At 38.1% G+C, this 17,340-nt stretch overlaps 2 protein-coding genes across 2 annotated transcripts in view; one reads left to right on the top strand and one right to left on the bottom strand.

The window, feature by feature from the left end:
- LOC120522906 (nectin-1-like) overlaps positions 1-3,874 on the top strand; it is a 73,751-nt gene extending 69,877 nt beyond the window's left edge. Inside the window, exon 11 of the transcript XR_005632531.1 lies at positions 1,019-3,874. The gene's annotated coding sequence lies outside the window, so the exon portion shown is untranslated. The remainder of the gene's footprint in view (positions 1-1,018) is intronic.
- LOC120522907 overlaps positions 2,180-17,340 on the bottom strand; it is a 190,523-nt gene continuing 175,362 nt past the window's right edge. Inside the window, exons 4-7 of the mRNA XM_039743683.1 lie at positions 13,111-13,422; positions 8,229-8,349; positions 3,474-3,519; positions 2,180-2,308 (exon numbers count right to left, since the gene is read on the bottom strand). Coding sequence (XP_039599617.1) covers positions 2,234-2,308; positions 3,474-3,519; positions 8,229-8,349; positions 13,111-13,422 — 554 coding nt within the window. The 3' untranslated portion in view covers positions 2,180-2,233. The remainder of the gene's footprint in view (positions 2,309-3,473; positions 3,520-8,228; positions 8,350-13,110; positions 13,423-17,340) is intronic.

The following is a 17,340-nucleotide window of genomic DNA, read 5'->3' as shown; positions in this document are numbered from 1 at the left end:
ATATTTATTTATTTTTATTTTTGCAGTATTTTTGAGTGAGGTTTGGAATGCTACATTTTTGAACTAATTTACATTCTTGCCTGAGTTGTGACCGAATTAGCAAGTAGTAATATTATTTGTGCCGTCATAAATGTGGGGTGTACAGATACAAGGCCTAGAAAGGAACAGCAGGAGCAAGAGCAGATGTAACAAGGGTAGTGAGGAGAGAAGCAGGAAAAGCAATGAACAGAACATGTGATATAAACTGAATCACAGAGATGAAGTTATTTGAATGACACATAATTTCCTTTCAAGTATAATGCTCTGTCGTTGTCTTTGTGTAGCCTGCATGTTCCCTTTGTGTCTATGTGGATTTTCGTCTTGATTACTGTGGATTTCCTGTTCCACCACAAGTGACAAGAGAATTAGGTTAATTGGGAATTCCAATCGGGGCGGCACAGTGGTGCGGTGGGTAGCGCTGCTGCCTCGCAGTTAGGAGACGTGGGTTCGCTTCCCAGGTCCTCCCTGCGTGGAGTTTGCATGTTCTCCCGTGTCTGCGTGGGTTTCCTTCAGGTACTCTGGTTTCTTCCCACAGTCCAAAGACATGCAATCCCAAATTGTCCCTGGTGTGTGTGTGTGTGTGTGTGCCCTGCAGTTGGCTGGCACCCTGCCTGGGGTTTGTTTCCTGCCTTGTGCTCTGTGTTGACTGGGATTGGCTCCAGCAGACCCCTATGACCCTGTAGTTAGGATACAGCGGGTTGGAAAATGGATGGATGGATGGATGGGAATTCCAATCTGGACCCCTGCATGAGTGTTAATTTGTGTGTGAGTGGTACTGCTTTGGACTGGCATTCTGCCTAGAGTTGCCAGGATTGGCATACACCTCTGATTTGGATTAAGTTGAGAACAATGTATTATAATTTTTAGTGGAAATTTTCTAACTGTTAAAAGTGAGAGGTTATGTTTTATTTGGTTTTTAATATTTTTAAATGTTCTTCAATTGGGAGTGAATGGTCATAATTGTATCATTCTTTTGTAGCTGATGTGCCTCTTATGTTGAGGAACCATAACCAGTCAAAGGTGGAACAAGGCAGTTGACACCACTGGCTAAGACTGGGGAAAGGAAATGCTTTGAATCCTGGTGTTCAGAAAAGCTAAAGATTGCAGCAGAGAGTCGAAGACAGCAAGAATTTCCAGAGAATATGATCTTGGACAACCCTAGAACTTTTAGTTGCTTATTGTGGCTTTATTTGACTTTATTTAATGATGTCTATATAAACAATTCTATTTTAGCTCAAAGTAATTTTCCTGTTTTTCTCACAAGTGGAAACCCTTGTTATGGCAATAGAGTCATGTACCTATATGGATTAGTAGTTGATAGAGAATATGGTTTTAGTGCTCAGTCAATTCTTTAGGTGGTGTACACATCTTTTGAAACTAGTTTAGGAGCTTAGCCACGACACAATATCCATCCACCTAATTTTGAACCCTGTTTACTAGTGTGGGTATTGAGCCAGTGAACCTGAAGATGTAATGCAGCACAGTTAACGAGTATGCTTTTAATGTTTCTTTAGTTATTTATTACAAAAGCTATAGTGCTCTTATTAGAAAATTCATTAACATTTTTATGTATTTTTAAGGACTTGGTAAGCAAGTACAGATGGATGTCTAAGGGTATTTTTCTCTTATGCAATACTCATTGCTAGTGTTCATTAATTTATGTGATGCTTACTTGTATATAAGTGAAGAAGAAAACCTGATTTTGAGGTGTCAATTAAAGTTTGCCGTAACTCTGAATTTTTGTGAGACAGGGTTATTCATCTGGATCAAATTGTAAAAGTCTTCACAGTTGTTTATGGAATTGCTTGATTGGTCTAACAAGCATGATAACTTTTGTAATTATGATGAGAATGACTGCAGAGTTTTCTATCCATCCATATCTTCATTTTCAAATCCACTTTGTTCAATCCAGGGTTGCTGGATAGTCTCAGCAGGAGCTAACTGTAGATAGGGTCTTTGTGTGTGGGTGTGCGTGTGTTTGTGTGTGTATATGTATAACAATCGCCTTGTTTTGTGGAAAACTCCATGTTTTTATATAAATATATAAAGTTTCTGCTGTAAAGATGAGCAAGGAAATCACTGAATATTATTGACTGTGAAAAAGCAGTTTAGTTATAGTTTTTATTTATTTTATGTTTGTATATTTAAGTGTAGTGTATATTTGTTCATTCGATCATCTTCAAAAATACAAATCTCAGTCAGCTTTTGGGATTGGAATTGTCAGGCTATTGATGTAGATATCATCAGGTTCACGTGGATGATCCTCAACCTAAAAAAATTACAAAAGTATCACAAAACACTACAGAGCTATAAAGTGGTCATCAAAAACACATTTAAAAACATAAAATACAACACTAAAAATAAAATATATATGGTGGGCATGGTTTTAAGTAATTAATTTATATATTTTAAGTTGGTATTGAAAATAATCACCCCATCTGAATATACAGTATTCACATTTTGTTCCTTAACAGCTTAAAATGAAAACACACACAAAAATATTTTTTTCAGATTCATTTACTTGATGCAACTTAAAATGTCCAATGTGAATATTTTCGAAGGGTGTGATTATTTTTTAAATCCACTGTATATTTTTTGCCCTAATGACAAGGAATTTCTGGGAGAAAAGAAATGTCAGGGTGATGCAGGATATTAGCTTGTTAGTATGTGCATAGATAGGAGCATCCAAGGGACAGAAATAGCTCTAATTATAGATGGGTAATTCTGAATTTTAATTATCCGAGTACAAGGTGGATGGCCATGCAGAATTAACAGCTTTTGATCTGAAGCAGTAGGAATGCTACAGAGAGTCTCATGGTGGGGCTCTGGATCCCTTCAGTTAAAGCAAATGTACCCTAATAACCATGAAAAGCACCTGCTCCCTTCTTATCTGTCAGAGTTGGTGATATGGGTTGCATTGGCACTTTGGAGGCTTTTGAGCCTCCACACTAAGTCTAAACTCTGTAAGTAGAGTATAGAGTCAGCTGGCAGACAGGCAAGATACACCACAGGACTGGAGAGAGATAGGGAGAGAATGTGAGCCAGACTACTTATTCATGATGTTTAATAGGTGGTAGAGTGGATGTGTCTAGTGGTGCAGACAGGCTGGCTTTTGGTACTGATGGTGTATGTCAACTCCTTTCTCCTTGTATTTGTCTTTCTGCTTTACGTAACATTATCAGAAGCAGCAGACTGTTTTGTGTTTTAATTGTTACTTTGTACTTTCTGATGATTTTCTCTTCCTTGTAATTATTACTTTCTTAATGTAACACTTATTTTAGAGACAGTTTGGCTTCCATGGTGTCAATTTGCAAGGCTATAAGCCCAATTTTCTTGTAGGGCTGAAGCAAAAGAAGACTTTATCCTAAAAGTTCTTCTGTGAAGGATTACTTTGTTTTAAAAAGCATGTTTGGATGCATCTCAGAGCCACTTACCTGCTGGTTACTTACTGCTTTGTCATTCTCATTTTGCTTTTTGCAACTGTGAATAAAGAGAATCAGAGTATCAATAGTTTACTAACCAAAATGAGTTTCAAAGCACTATGGTAGTGTCTGGAAGGAATTATTAAAATATAAAATGCTGCATTAGAGTGTCATTTAGACAGTAATTTTTATTTAATGTAAGTTAAATCTACTGTTGCAAAGCTTTTTTCAGTCACAACCTGAGTCAAATATCTCAAAATAAATTATCACTATCTAGTTTACCACTTTATTTAAATACTGAAAATAGTACTGAATGTTTTAACTTGAAGTCTCTTGTGTCTTGCCTTCTTTGTTTACATTAGTCCATGTAAAACAGAGAAATGTACCAAATTAAAATACCCTTCTTTTTATTTGCTTTGCTATTCTGTTTTTGGACTACACTGTATAAAATATTTTTCCTTTTTTGGTGACCTCCAACTTTCAGGGAAAACTTGGGGGTTGGTGGCAGGATTGGCACTCCAGCCACTGTAAAAAGAAAAAACCTCACACTATTCAGTGTGGTGCTGAGGAGTCGCCTGTCGAATGGCTGCACTTGGATCTCAATCCGGGTGGTTCGTCGTGTGGTGGTTGCAACAACACATTGTAATCACCACTTGCTCCCAACCTCCTCCTTTTATACATGACATTTGTAGAGCTCATAAAGAAGTATTTTATTACCTCATCACATGCTCAGGTGGTGCTTAACCCTATCTCTGCAGATCTTGGCAGAGGCCAAAGACAGCCCTAAACAGAGCACCATCCATCACATGGCCCACTCTTGCTCCATTACATGTCCCTGTCACGTGAGGTGAATTTGAAAGCACCAGTTTATCTAACAACACAAATTTTGAGTCGTGGGAGAAAAGCCAATGCAGTCATGATGAGAATTTTCAAATCCACATAGACAGACTTCTGGCTTGGGGTTCAAACCTAGAGCACCAGATCTGGGATGTGGCAGCCATATGTACTGCTCCACACACATATTTTGCCATATTGTATGTGCTGTAATATTGCTTGTTGTCTTATACCCTCTAATTGTTACTCTTTTTATATGGAAATGTTTAAAAATGGAAAGAAAAGTTTTTTTGTCAAATTGTAGAGTTATAAATTGCTTTTTCACGTATTTTTTGATAATATTCTTTGTAACAGGCATCTTTAATAAAACTCCTTAGAGTTGGAGTACCAAATCTGTTATTTTTGTTCATTGTTAAAGAAGTATAATATAAGTAATCAGCCATCCTAAAATGTTGAATTTTTAAAAATGTACAATAAGGTAAAAAGAACACACATTTATTCCAAGTTAGAAAAACATTTCCTTCCCTGACATGGTACATAATGCGAAGATGGCTATTGTAATCCCTTACTAAAGCAGATGTCATAAAGCACTAGATTAGAGTGGTGTGTGTATTCAAGTGACGAAATATTAAAATGAAATTGGGAGGCAAATTATATTAATAACAGATCTTTCTGCATTGGTGTGGTCAATTATGCAATTCTATATTTAATATCACATTTACCTACATCTACACTCACATGCTGTTAAAGAAGTTATATTGCTAAACATTTAGATTGTTCAGGTTCAATATGTTTACTATGTGTTCATGCTAATATGTGTGTCCGTGTTTATAAATATATTTTGAAAAAAACTCAATACAGACTCTTTTCGTGTATACCTCCTAGTCATTGGAACGAGCTGCCCACCTCCCTTCAAAATTCTGACTCCCTCAGTGCTTAAGAAACATTTGAAGACTCTCTTGGTTGGTGAGTTTCAGTCCAAATGATATTAGCCATTAGATTTTGTAACCTAGGAATTATAATTCACTTGCATTTTGTTCTTAGCGCTTCACTTGTATGATCAGCTTTGAAACCTTGTCCTGTAACACTTGTTGCCAAAAGTCCCGCAGACTGTTTATTTGATTATGTTAACCTCTTTTGTAAGTCACTTTGAATAAAAGCATCTGCTAAGAAAATACATGCAAATGTAGTTCATTTAGGCTATAGCTGGAAAAATGTAAGACTTTTTGAGCCTGTACTCAGAAACTTTAGTTGGTAAGACTGCTCCCCTTACATATATTTCAGAAGCTGAGGGAGTTTAATATAATGCTAGCAGTCAATTTAGAGTATTGGCATCTATGTCAAGGTGGGCAGTTCTGGCACTGAAGGGAAGTTGTAGTTGCATGAGTCTGTGCCAGGCAAATTACTACTGGGAAACCAGTTGCTTTATGGAAAGCATTTATTTAGATCTCCTGCTCTTTGAACTGGCATTCTGCTATATCAGGAATTTCATCTAGCCTTTATTTTTCTTTTCTGGGAAAATTAAATGAACTGGAGGATATTTGAATCCCTCAAGCTTTAAACTACTTTAAACCTGCTTCGTAATGAGAATCTCCTCCACAGGCATAAATTAAAACCTGTTTAATTGTTTACTGTCCTCTCCCTTTGTACTTGTGATTTTCAGTTAATGGCCTTCTGATTATTAAAAATTAAAAACAAAATTAAAGTAACAAATCCTACCCACTAAAAGTAATGGCAACAGTGAAATTCTTCCTGGTCTCAATGTGTACAGCCCATAATATAAATAATGCAAAGACGAGAAGTGGTTTACTGAGCATGGGGAAAATCATGAGGCCAGATGTGTCACCCGCTTTACAAGTGTGCCTCGCACAAAAGCAGTCTACAGGCTTGAATGTTTGTTTTCCACTGTGACAGGTTCTGGCTGCTCAGCTATGGTGTGATTTGCATTGTCATGGCATGGTTTTGGTTACTGCTACACTCAAAGGGTGAGGTAAGTGACATGAAATACAATTTCAGGTTTTCATATTCATTCTGCGTTAAAAATTTCTGTGATGTAGTGAAATACTCCAGCAATTACACCTTGAACAGACCATGCATTAAGAACTGAATGAATGGTTAGGAGAGCATGATAATTATATAACCAACACACTGTGGCAATCCTGGCCACCAGTTATCAACCAAAATAAGCACTTATGGAAAGTTCAGAAGTAAATCCTAAAATAGCACATTCATCTGCCATCATCATCATGATAGAATGTCTACTGGATGATGTTGCACTACCCCCCAAAACCCCGTCCCCCCAGTGCAATTCCAGCAACATCATTTCTTATTAAGGTACACAGTGGCACATAGAACTCCAAAGTGCACTGAGAGAAATTTATGCAGGTGTTATTAGTTTTGCTGTTTCCCAGAGTAACAGCTGCTAAACCTTTTTCTGCCATATGCTCCCACTTTGAAATAGCTCCCAGCTTACCTTTTAATTTTCCATTTAGTATACTTAAACATGCTAATGGACATCCACTAAGACACTCTCGCTACAAAAGCCTTTTTATGACTATGAGCAGGTAAACTAACTAGTAGGCAGATTGGGAGAGCATGGGGGGGGTCATGAGGTCACTGGAAAGGGGTGTGTGGCACTCCTGATATCTATGCTATATGACGAAGGTCCGAGTCTTTAGGATCCTGGTGCTTCCTGTCTTACTGTATGTTTGCGAAACATAGATGCTATCCAGTGACTTGAGTCAAAACTGGACTCTCTTGGTACTGTATCTGTCCTTGGGTACCACTGGTTTGACTTTGTATCAAATGAGCGGTTGCTCATGGAGTCCCGAATGAAGCACATTACCTGCTTTGTGAGGGAGTGTCAGCTACGGCACTGTGGCCATGGTGCACGATTCCCAGAGGGTGATTCAGCTCGGATCCGTCTGCGGCAGATAGAGGGACATTTCCGAACATTGGGACTGGACTGTGTGTCTGCCTGGGGGTTGCCAACCAGGATCCTGAGATGTTTCGTCGTGTGGTGGGTGCAGCAACGTGCTGTACCAGTGCATGCTCCCCAACCTGACCTGACCTGACACAGTGAATTGATTTGCTTTGGTAATTTTATGCTTTTAGCCAGATACATTTGAACACGAGCATCCAATTTGTGGTTATATTTGTTTTACCTTAAATATAAAAGCAGTGGAAGAGTGAAAAGTGAATGTTCATCATATCCAGGTGCTCCATATTCAGTCCTTCTGTAATTTTTGTTATGTGATTGGCACTTGGTGGCACAGCAGTGGTGCTACTGCCTTGTAACAAGGAGGCTGCTTTCTGTTTGAAGTTTGCATGTTCTCCCAGTGTCCACGTGGGTTCCTTCAAGTCCTTTGATTTCTTCCCACAGTCCAAAGACATGCAGGTTAGGTGAAATGTCAATGCTAAATTAGCCCTTAGAGGTAGGTGTGTGTGTTCACCCTGTAATGGAGTGGTGCCCTTGTCAAGGATTGTTCCTACCTTATGCCTGATTATTTCTGGGATAGGTTCCAGCTGCTTCACAAGCATGCTGCAGATAAGCAGGTGAGGAAATGGGTAGATGGATAATTAGCAAACCTTTATATTACATATTGCATTTCACAACAGCATTAACACATTATCCTTATTCAAAAGTCCCACTGGATGTTAACACAATTGAGAGAAGATGTGCTATAGACTATGAGAATTCTTCAATTCAATACCAGCTAATGGGACTGCCATCTTTAGCTTCTAGTTTCATAATTCATTATTACCATCGACACTGGCCTTCTATCTCCACCCGGTTTCTTGGTATAAGAACACCGCCAATGCTTGTTTCACACAGTCACATTTATCACTGAACTCAAAATAGCAATGACCAGAAAAGTTAAGCTTTCTGACGTTATACATTTATCATTTGCAGCAGTAGCAGGAAATACTTACACTTTGAAAAGATATTTTCTGTTGAAAGATAAACAACTTCCACATAAACATATTGCAGTGAGAATATTCACCATAATGATAAGGGTAGGTTTGGAGAAAATAAATGATGATCCAGTGGCATCTGTCACAAAAAGAAGAAACTTTAATGGATTGAGTACAAACAATACATATGCATGTTGCTTATTTGATTCCCAGGAGTCTATTGCAACAGTTCAAATATGACCATAAATTGTGTAAAAAATCTAGTAGGCCAGTTTTAATATTTCAGTCTGGCCCACAGTTGACCTATAAACACATTTATCTTACTGCTTAACTTCGATCCCAGAGCTCCTTAAAGTTTAGCAACAGCATTGCATGACTAGTATGAAAAGCAAAGCACTAGTGTAAAGGCTGTGCTACATTTGTAATATTCAAGAGGCATGCCAGTTTTTATTATAACCACAGACTCCACCGCCTTTTCTCAAAGGGTGGTAGTATATAAACATATTTATAGATAAGAAAGCAGAAGGGGTAGAGAAGATGAGGACAACGTCAGTTATGTGAAGAAGGTGTGGACATTTTCAGTGGCCACACCAAACCATCTGTTTGTAGTACTGTGGATTCAAGAATGCAGCAAAGAATTCAGTTGGGATGCATTTCAGACCTGGAATTTCTTCAAAGTTAACGCCTTCTAATGTCTTTTTTCATTTCAGAATGTGTTAAAGGGACATCAAGCTGAGGAATCACTTAAAATAACAATTTAAAGATATTCTAGATTATAATCAGGAATAAGGGGTTCAGAAAATAAACTACAGATAAAACTGTACAATTTATTTCCTTGTGCTCACTAGTTAAACATTGCAGGTATGGAAGCTAAAAATGACTTTCTACGAAACCAAAAGCTTGTCAGCAAATCGTAACAAGTCCAATCAAGGTAGATCACAATTTTAGCAAAATATTTAATTAATTGCAAATGAAGTTCTGACCTTCAAACTTGGGATCAAAGAAAGGACCTATTTGTTCAAGGTTTTGAAAATTTAATTAAATTTCTTTTTGTGTAAATCAGGCTGGGCGATATAAGAATGCCACTGTAAAATCTCTTGAGCAAAACCGTGGGGTCATCTAAAGTAGTGATAGTTTATTTATTTATTTTTTTCTTTTTGAAACTTGTTGGAACAAAATCCTAAGCTTTGTGAGGCGCACATATGATCAGACAGAGGTGTTATAGACACGTTATATTGAGGTGAGTACACAGGAAATAAGAATAATGGCACAAATAATTTTCATTCTTCTTTTATCCTCATTGGACTTATCTTCAGTTGAATTTACTGGCACATTTACACGGTTAGCTTCTCTCACTTGTATGTCGTGTTTATACTTTACACATTGCCCTAAGCAACTTGTAAGATATGGCCGGCCATGTACCCCGGCCAATACCCCCAAGCCGCCAGGTGGAGCCCTCCTTGCAGCATGGAGGTCCCCAGAAGACCAGCAGGGCATTATGGACCATGTAGTTTTGTGCACCGCCCTGCTGGATGCCATGGGGCCACGAGAGGAGCTGCAGGGAGGACCAAGAATTCTTCATGCCCTATGACCCGGAAGTTCGTCATAGGAAGAGCGACGGGCTTCCGGGGTGAGAAACATTATTTACCCTGACCCGGAAGGAATAAGGACTTGTGGACTGTTGGGAAGGAACACCTCCGGGTCAGGGAACATAAAAGGACTATGGGAGCTCCCAGACGATGAGCTGAGTTGGGAGGCAGGGTGGCTAAGCGTCTGGGAGTGGAGGATTGTTTATTATTGTGGTTATTAATTATTGTATTATTTGAGAATTGTGGAGAGGAGCGTGCTTTGTGCACTTATTATTAGAATAAATATCATCTTTGGACTTTTACCTGGTGTCTGACGTATAGTCTGAGGGTACAAGGGTGCGAGAAGCATCTTAATCTGTTACAAACTATTAAGTCAGCCGTAACCCAAATTAAACAAACCTAAAATGTAACAACAAACAAAGAAGCAATATTTTTAAAAGGGCAACAGTAATCAGTCTTCCACCTAAAACTACCAGCCAAAAGTCAAACAAGGAGCAAGGTACTCGCACCCCTGATTACAAGGCAAAGTAAGAGCTCTGACTTCTAGGCCTCTGCTTTTGCTAAATAAAGAGCTGTCCCTCAGTCCCTTGCCATCCTTCTCCATCTGTTCTACGTAAAAGCAAAATCTGAGATAAGATAGCATGGAGGCTCCAGGAAGAGTAAAAGGTCAAAAACACCTTGGCCACATAAAATGCTCATAAAATGAACAGATACTTGAAATCCAAAAATTCATTACTACAAAACTGAAACTTCAATTTAAAAAATGATACATTTGAGAAAATAAAAGAATAAAAAACTAAAAAAAAATCTTCTTTAAGCAAAAGGCACACAACTAGCAAGAAAGAAAGAAAAATATATATATTTAAATCTGTTAATCCAAAATATTATCCTTAAAACCAAAACCAAGGTCAAAATCAGAAAAAATGTGTTGTTAATGTGTTTTTTTCCTGGCTTGTAATTATTTATTGTTGTTTTTTGTTAAGTTTGAATTCTTTTGCTTCATATTTTATGTTAGTGCGGGTGTACTGTTTGTTATTTAAGCACTTTTTCTGTAATTATGTAGCCATCCCCTGTTTTTTGTTGGAGGGCCCTCCCTGATATCACTGTGAGACCTTCCAGTGGTGCATTGCATTTAGTTGAGTTTATTGTGACTATTGTATTTTATCATTTTTCCTGGTTATTTAAATACTATAATTACTTCCTTTGTTTCATGGATTGGCTTCCGGATTTGTGTTCTTTTATTGTCTACAAGCAAGAAGTATATGATAACATCTCTCTTGTACAGCATTTACCTGTACATATATTTAAAAAATATTTCTTATATTTTAAACTGCTAAAGTTAGCTCCCTATATTGGGTCTGTGTATACCGGTGCCAGAAGGTAGTAATTAGGAGACCAGATATATTGGGATGAGACTCTTCTGGGTAGGCCAGTGAGGGCCCAGACCTTCTACTGTGCCACTTTTTGGAGGCCTCAAACCCCAGTTGCAATGCCAGGTGCTCCTACTCATAACAAAACTAATCTAATACAAAGGAAGCCAAAAAAAGAACACTGTTGTAAAGAGCAGTCAATGCCGCTTTAAAAAGATTGTGGTAAGAGATGTCTTTTAATAGTCCCAAAGTAACTGCGGCCCTTATGAGCGGAGCACCTGTAGGCATTGATTCAGTTAAAAGTCGCACCCCAGAAATTAAGGAATATAAAGGGTAAGGGATCAAGGATACAGTACAAACACAAAACTAAAGGAGCTAAAGAAAAAAACAACAAAAATCAAAAACAGAAATGAGGCACTGCAGCGATTCTATTATTCCTCCCCGTGAGAGTTCTTCCAGACGCCCTTAATCAAAAAGTTGGGGAGACGCCCCTCCTGGGATACTTCATCCTGTGGACAAGGTGTTAGACTCATTCCAGTACTAAGTATACACGGAGAAAAAAACATGAGCTCTCTCATAAAAGGAAAACAAAGGGAAGGGGTTGAGGAAGAAAAAATACCAAAAAAAAAAAAGAAGAAACGAGGGAGGAATATAACATAGCTATCACAAAAAAAAAGGAGATTTAAAAGCGAACCAACGGCAGGCAAATCTTGTAATCATGAAGCCTAATCTCGTATGCCTAATCAAACAGAAACAGATCAGTCAGTATAAGTAATCAACACAATATTACAAAACACAAAAGAAAAAGACCAAAAATAATTAGTTAACAAAACAGACCACCACACTACTGAGGAAACAGGAGTACTGCAACATTCAGCTCAGTCTTCCCCTCTTTGTGTTTGTCATACATAGAATAAACAGGTTTAGAAATTGACAGATGGATGGTGGAAGAGAACAATCAACCAGTAATCTGTGAAGGTTTAAAGTTTTCAATTGCCTATAATGGTGGGTTTACTGGTAAATCAAAAACGAAACAAAAGGAGTCGCTCAGATTTAGTTTAATGGTTGCATGATAGAGAAGAAAAGGATGGCAGCTATGCACTCGGGCTCTTTTAATCACCCGGCTCATTTTCCTTTCCTTTGGAGTATCACCAATCCTGGATGGGTAGGAGATGATATCTGACATCTTTCAAGCCTGTTTCTGGAATTTCTTAAGATGTACAGTAAATGACAATGGCACAGAATAATAAAGTGTTGGTGTATGCAATAAAATATAATCATTGGCAGCAAGGGGTGAATAATTGTGTAGGTCAGAACATCATGGAGAGCTCCCCACCAAAATTCCATTTTTATTTATAAGTCTCAACAAGGTATGCAAAAGTAGGAGATATTGAAAAAATGTCACTTAACACTGTTAATAGAATTCAGTAAATAATCACATACTGTAATTACTACAATTTCCACAACTGAACGTCAGTGTAAAGCCAGTATAATGGCAGTGGGCCCTAGATGTTTTCTGTGGAAGACATCCCTTTCAGTGAGCTGGTCAGGGAATTGCTGGGGTTGAGTTTGGAAAACTACTTATCATGCAAATGATTGGTTCTTGAAATGTATAAAGCAAGTTAAGGGGCTCCAAGTAAAGTGAAGCTTACCCATGGATGATATGAAACATATTTGGGTCATGATTGCCTCTTTCCCTAACCTGGTCATAAAAGGCAGAAACGTCAAGCCAATTGCCCCTGCAGCTGCTGTTTTTAGTAAAGACCCCACTACTCATTATTTGGTTTTATATCCTTTCATGGAAGGATAGCTGAGTTACATTACCATATTAAGAACATGATCCTTGTGGTGAAGTGTAATTTGTTGCATAACACTTTTCCTCGATTGCATTGCTTATCTTCACATCTTCATGTGCCAGAACAGAATAGAAAGGTTACATACCTCGTGTGATCAGTTTCCAGTGTGTGTTAAAGACCCCAGTGCGCATTGTTGCCTTACATGAGTAGTTCCCTGCATCCAGGTGCTGTACTCGGGAAATCAGGAGGCCAAAATCTTTATCTGGGCCTTGCAACAGTTTAATCCTGGCCTTTGTTTCATTCAACTGGTAAAGCACATCTCGTTTTACATCGTAACTCACAATCATGCCTAGATGATCTTTAAGCCAATTCACTTGTACAGTGTCATTTGTTGTCATGTTTCCACAAGAAAGCGTGACAGTGCTTCCCACTTCTATGGAAGCATAGGTGCTGGAATCTGAGGGAAAAAAGGAAAGCAAGAATTTTACATCATCAATCAAGTCATTCATTTTCCAGCATGCTTAATCCAAACTGAGTATATCAGAGACAATGATTAAACTGACTGGAAGATTTTAGGATTTTGATGGAGCCTCACTCAATTCTGTGCATTGCTCATCTTTCTCTTTTATTAATAAAACTCTTTTAGCCTTCCTTAGAATTCATCCTGAGAAGGGGGGGTGCCTGGGTTTGGTTTGGGGGATAGCCTCTTATTATGGGTAAGTTCTTAGGTGTCATCTGAGGCTGTATAAATGAAGCAGTTGCAGCAATCCTTAGCTGATGCACTGAGTGTTTGTGGCCTTTATAGTAAGGTTTTGGCTTGTTGTGCTACCTTTTATTTAAGGCCATGTGACATTAAATTACTTTTCTAGAAATTTTCAGTCATAACTTTCATTTACATAGTCTTGGTGAGTTGGATGCAGTTGGCAGTGGTTTGTTGTGAAGGCCAGGCACGTAATGTGACATGCTCAGCGGCCACTCCAACTTGTCAACTCACCCTGACAAAATCAGACAAGATTGATTTTGTTTTTAGTTACAGAAGTGGGCTGTGTGTGCATGATAGCTGACAAGCAATGAATGTTCATGCGGGAGTACAATGCATATAATGCAGTGACAAAGGATAAGGAACATGGGTGATTTGGAGCTCACAACCAGTCTGATGTCTTGTGCTTTACTTAGCATGACAGAATGGAAAAAAGGAGGCTGGAAATTGTGGCTATACCTGTTAACCCTTTACTATGCACCGGCTCGGTCAGGAATCACATTATTGCTAGTCAGAAAAATGGGCAAGCATGACTGTGCTAGAAAGTTGGCAAACAGTTGTGTAATTGGACGATGAATTTAAGTTGTTTCAACTGACAAGATCGGCCATATCAGTCTGCAAGCCTAACATAGCCTATGACTAGAAATCACATCAGCTTTACTAAACTTAACTTTGAAGAACGTGTTTCCGGGATTCTTGGGGAATTTGTGTATCTAATTGAATTTTTTTTTTTTTGTTTTTGTGTTCAAATATAATGTGAAAAGCACCTATTGAAAATGCCTTGGCATTGTCTGGCTGTCTTTCTGCATGAAACAACTCGACTCCCAATGGACCAGTTTTATTGAAATCTGGAGCAAAAGTTCTTCAAGAAAATTTGCAACAAAGTTTGATTTTCGTAGATATACCTAAAATAGAGCACACTATATACATTTTTGAAATTTGAAATATCCCATTGAAAAGCATTGGCATATTTGTGAACACGTTTATCTTAAAGCAGAGAAACATTCTGTGCTACTTTAATTGTGGATTAGCTGTAAATTTACATTGAGAAAAATCCCTTAAACTTTAATATTGTGTAAATTCCCAATTATTACTTGGCAAAGTAGATCTCCATTAAAAGTTAATCAAATGCCAGCAGAGGTGCATACACACAAGACACTTATACAACAGCTCACTGCTCCTCCTGATTGTGGTAAGTTAATCATAAAAGTAAACGCACAAAATGAAAAGCAAAAACTCATTTATGTAGAAATGAATGCAAGAGGAAAGGAATTATACAAGCGCTGCTCTGTAAGCAAACTGATTGTTTCTCTGATGATAGTTTATAGGGGAAGCTCTCCGTTATGGTGGCAGCAGACAACAACTTAACCTTAAGACTTCAGTGAGGATTTCACCTCTCCATCAGGTATTTCTTTAACAAATGATCTGTTCAAGAAGTTTGAACTACAGTTAGTCAGCGCAGCAAACAACTAACATTAGCACATCAATCCATATCATTTTTACGTCACTTGAAATCTATTGAACTATATTGGCTTGTCATAGCTCATCATTTACTCTAACCTTCACTTTATTCATTTTTGTACTTTTGGGATTTTTCATTGCAAGTATTTCCTTTCATTTGTTTTCTTTTTAATCATCTTGTTCCCTATTTACAGTATATCATCTGGTTTATTTCTCATAATTCTCAATTAATATTTAGAAGGATTAATTTAGTTTATTATCCTCTATTATGTTTTACTTCTGTTTTTTGTTTTCTTTTTTATTCTAAGTTTTTTGGAATCCCTTAAATTTCTTTCCATTTTAATTCATCATTTAAGTTTTCAATCACTTAATGTTAAATTACAATAGAAGCAGTTACTAAGGTTAAGGGTAATGGCTTGTCTCTTTTTAATTAATACTTTAGTTGTGGAGTTTCCAGGAAAAAGTAAGCACAGCGTAAGAGGCTGACCACTGCACATATAATTATTTGATGGCCTGTTTTCAGATATATTTTAAAGCAGTTCTTCAAGTCAAGTTTTCTGTCATGTGTACTCAATACAAAGAAATTCCTACTTGCATGTCTCCTCAGAACAACTGACAATAAAACAATACCAACAAAAGAAACGCAAACATATCTCCCAAAATGTATACATAACATACAGCATATAAACAAGTACAAACAGTATTAACTGTATGCTGTGTGACAGATAGAGGGCGCTATCGTCCTCTTGAACCCTCAGAACAGTCACCAGACACCAGGTTAAAGTCCAAATATTGACTTTATTATTAATAAACAGTGCACAAAGCACCCTACACTCCACTATTCTCATATACATAAACAATACTCCACAATAATCAATTCCTCCAACTCCCAGATGCGTTGCCACCCTTCCACCCAGCTCACCTCAACTCTGGGATCTCCCACAGTCCTTTATATAGTCCGTGACCCGGAAGTGTTCCTGAACCCCTGTCCATGTGACTTCTTAGCACTTTCATCCCGGAAGTACGTCAGTCTTTTTTTTCATGTGACTATGATACACTTCCGGGTTGTATGCGAAAGACTCGCTGCTCCTCCCTGCAGCATCTTCTAGGGCCCCCTGTGGTATCCAGCAGGGCTGTGGATGAAAACTCCAATGTCCATAATTCCCTGCTGGCATTCGGGGCGCCTCCATGCTGCAGGGATGGCTCCATCTGATGGCCTGGGGGTATTGGCCAGGATGACTGGCCGGCCATAGTCCACAGCTGTTTATGTTGCTGCATTTTTGGGTTCAAACTGTCCATAAATGCAGAATTCATAGTTGGCTTGATGACTAGCAGCTGCTCAGGCCCCAAAGCAGAAAATAAGCCATCAATCATAATAACATTTCCACCACCATGCTTCACATTTGGTATGAGGTTCTTCTCCTGAAATGCTGTCTTTGTCAAAAATGTCTACAGTTACTCTGGCCTAACAACTCTTTTTCCTCTTCTTCTTTTCACACTTTTATGTTAGGTCAATGTTTTATATCAACTCTAACTTTGACAAACTTGCCCATAGCACATCATTTCAGAAGGCCTGGTCTTTGCCTAGATGTTCAATAGCAAACTGTAGACTGGCTTTAATGTTATTGTTGAATAGCAAAGGCTTTTTCCTGGCACACCTCACGCACAGGTCAAATTTGAGCAGTCTTGTTCTGATTGTAGATGTATGCAAGAGTTACCTCCAGACCCTCCAATAAAATTTTGGAGTTTTTAAAGACTTCTTTTAGTATCAAATCTTGGGCTGAATTTGCTGGGCTGGGCAGTCCTGGACAAATTTGCAGTTGTTTAAAATCTACACCACTTGTAAACGATCTTCCTTGTGGTGGAATAATTGATTTCAAATAATTTGGTGATCTTTCTAAATCTCTTACCACACTCATAGGCACCCACAACCTTCTTTCTGAGAGCTTTATTGAACTCTTCTGATCTTGGCATGATGACACCACACACAACAAAATCATAGAGAATACCACATGCTCGATATCTGTGGTTTAACTAAGACAGGCACCATCTGCAAACTCTCTAAGAAGGTTCTAATCAATGACATTTAATCTGGAACACCTGATTCTAATTTTACAAATTTGAAATGGTAATAAATATAGGGGTGTACATACT

This window comes from Polypterus senegalus, chromosome 2 (assembly GCF_016835505.1).
Source record: "Polypterus senegalus isolate Bchr_013 chromosome 2, ASM1683550v1, whole genome shotgun sequence".
Lineage (NCBI taxonomy): Eukaryota > Metazoa > Chordata > Cladistia > Polypteriformes > Polypteridae > Polypterus > Polypterus senegalus.
This window is presented reverse-complemented; position numbering and strand designations above follow the sequence as displayed.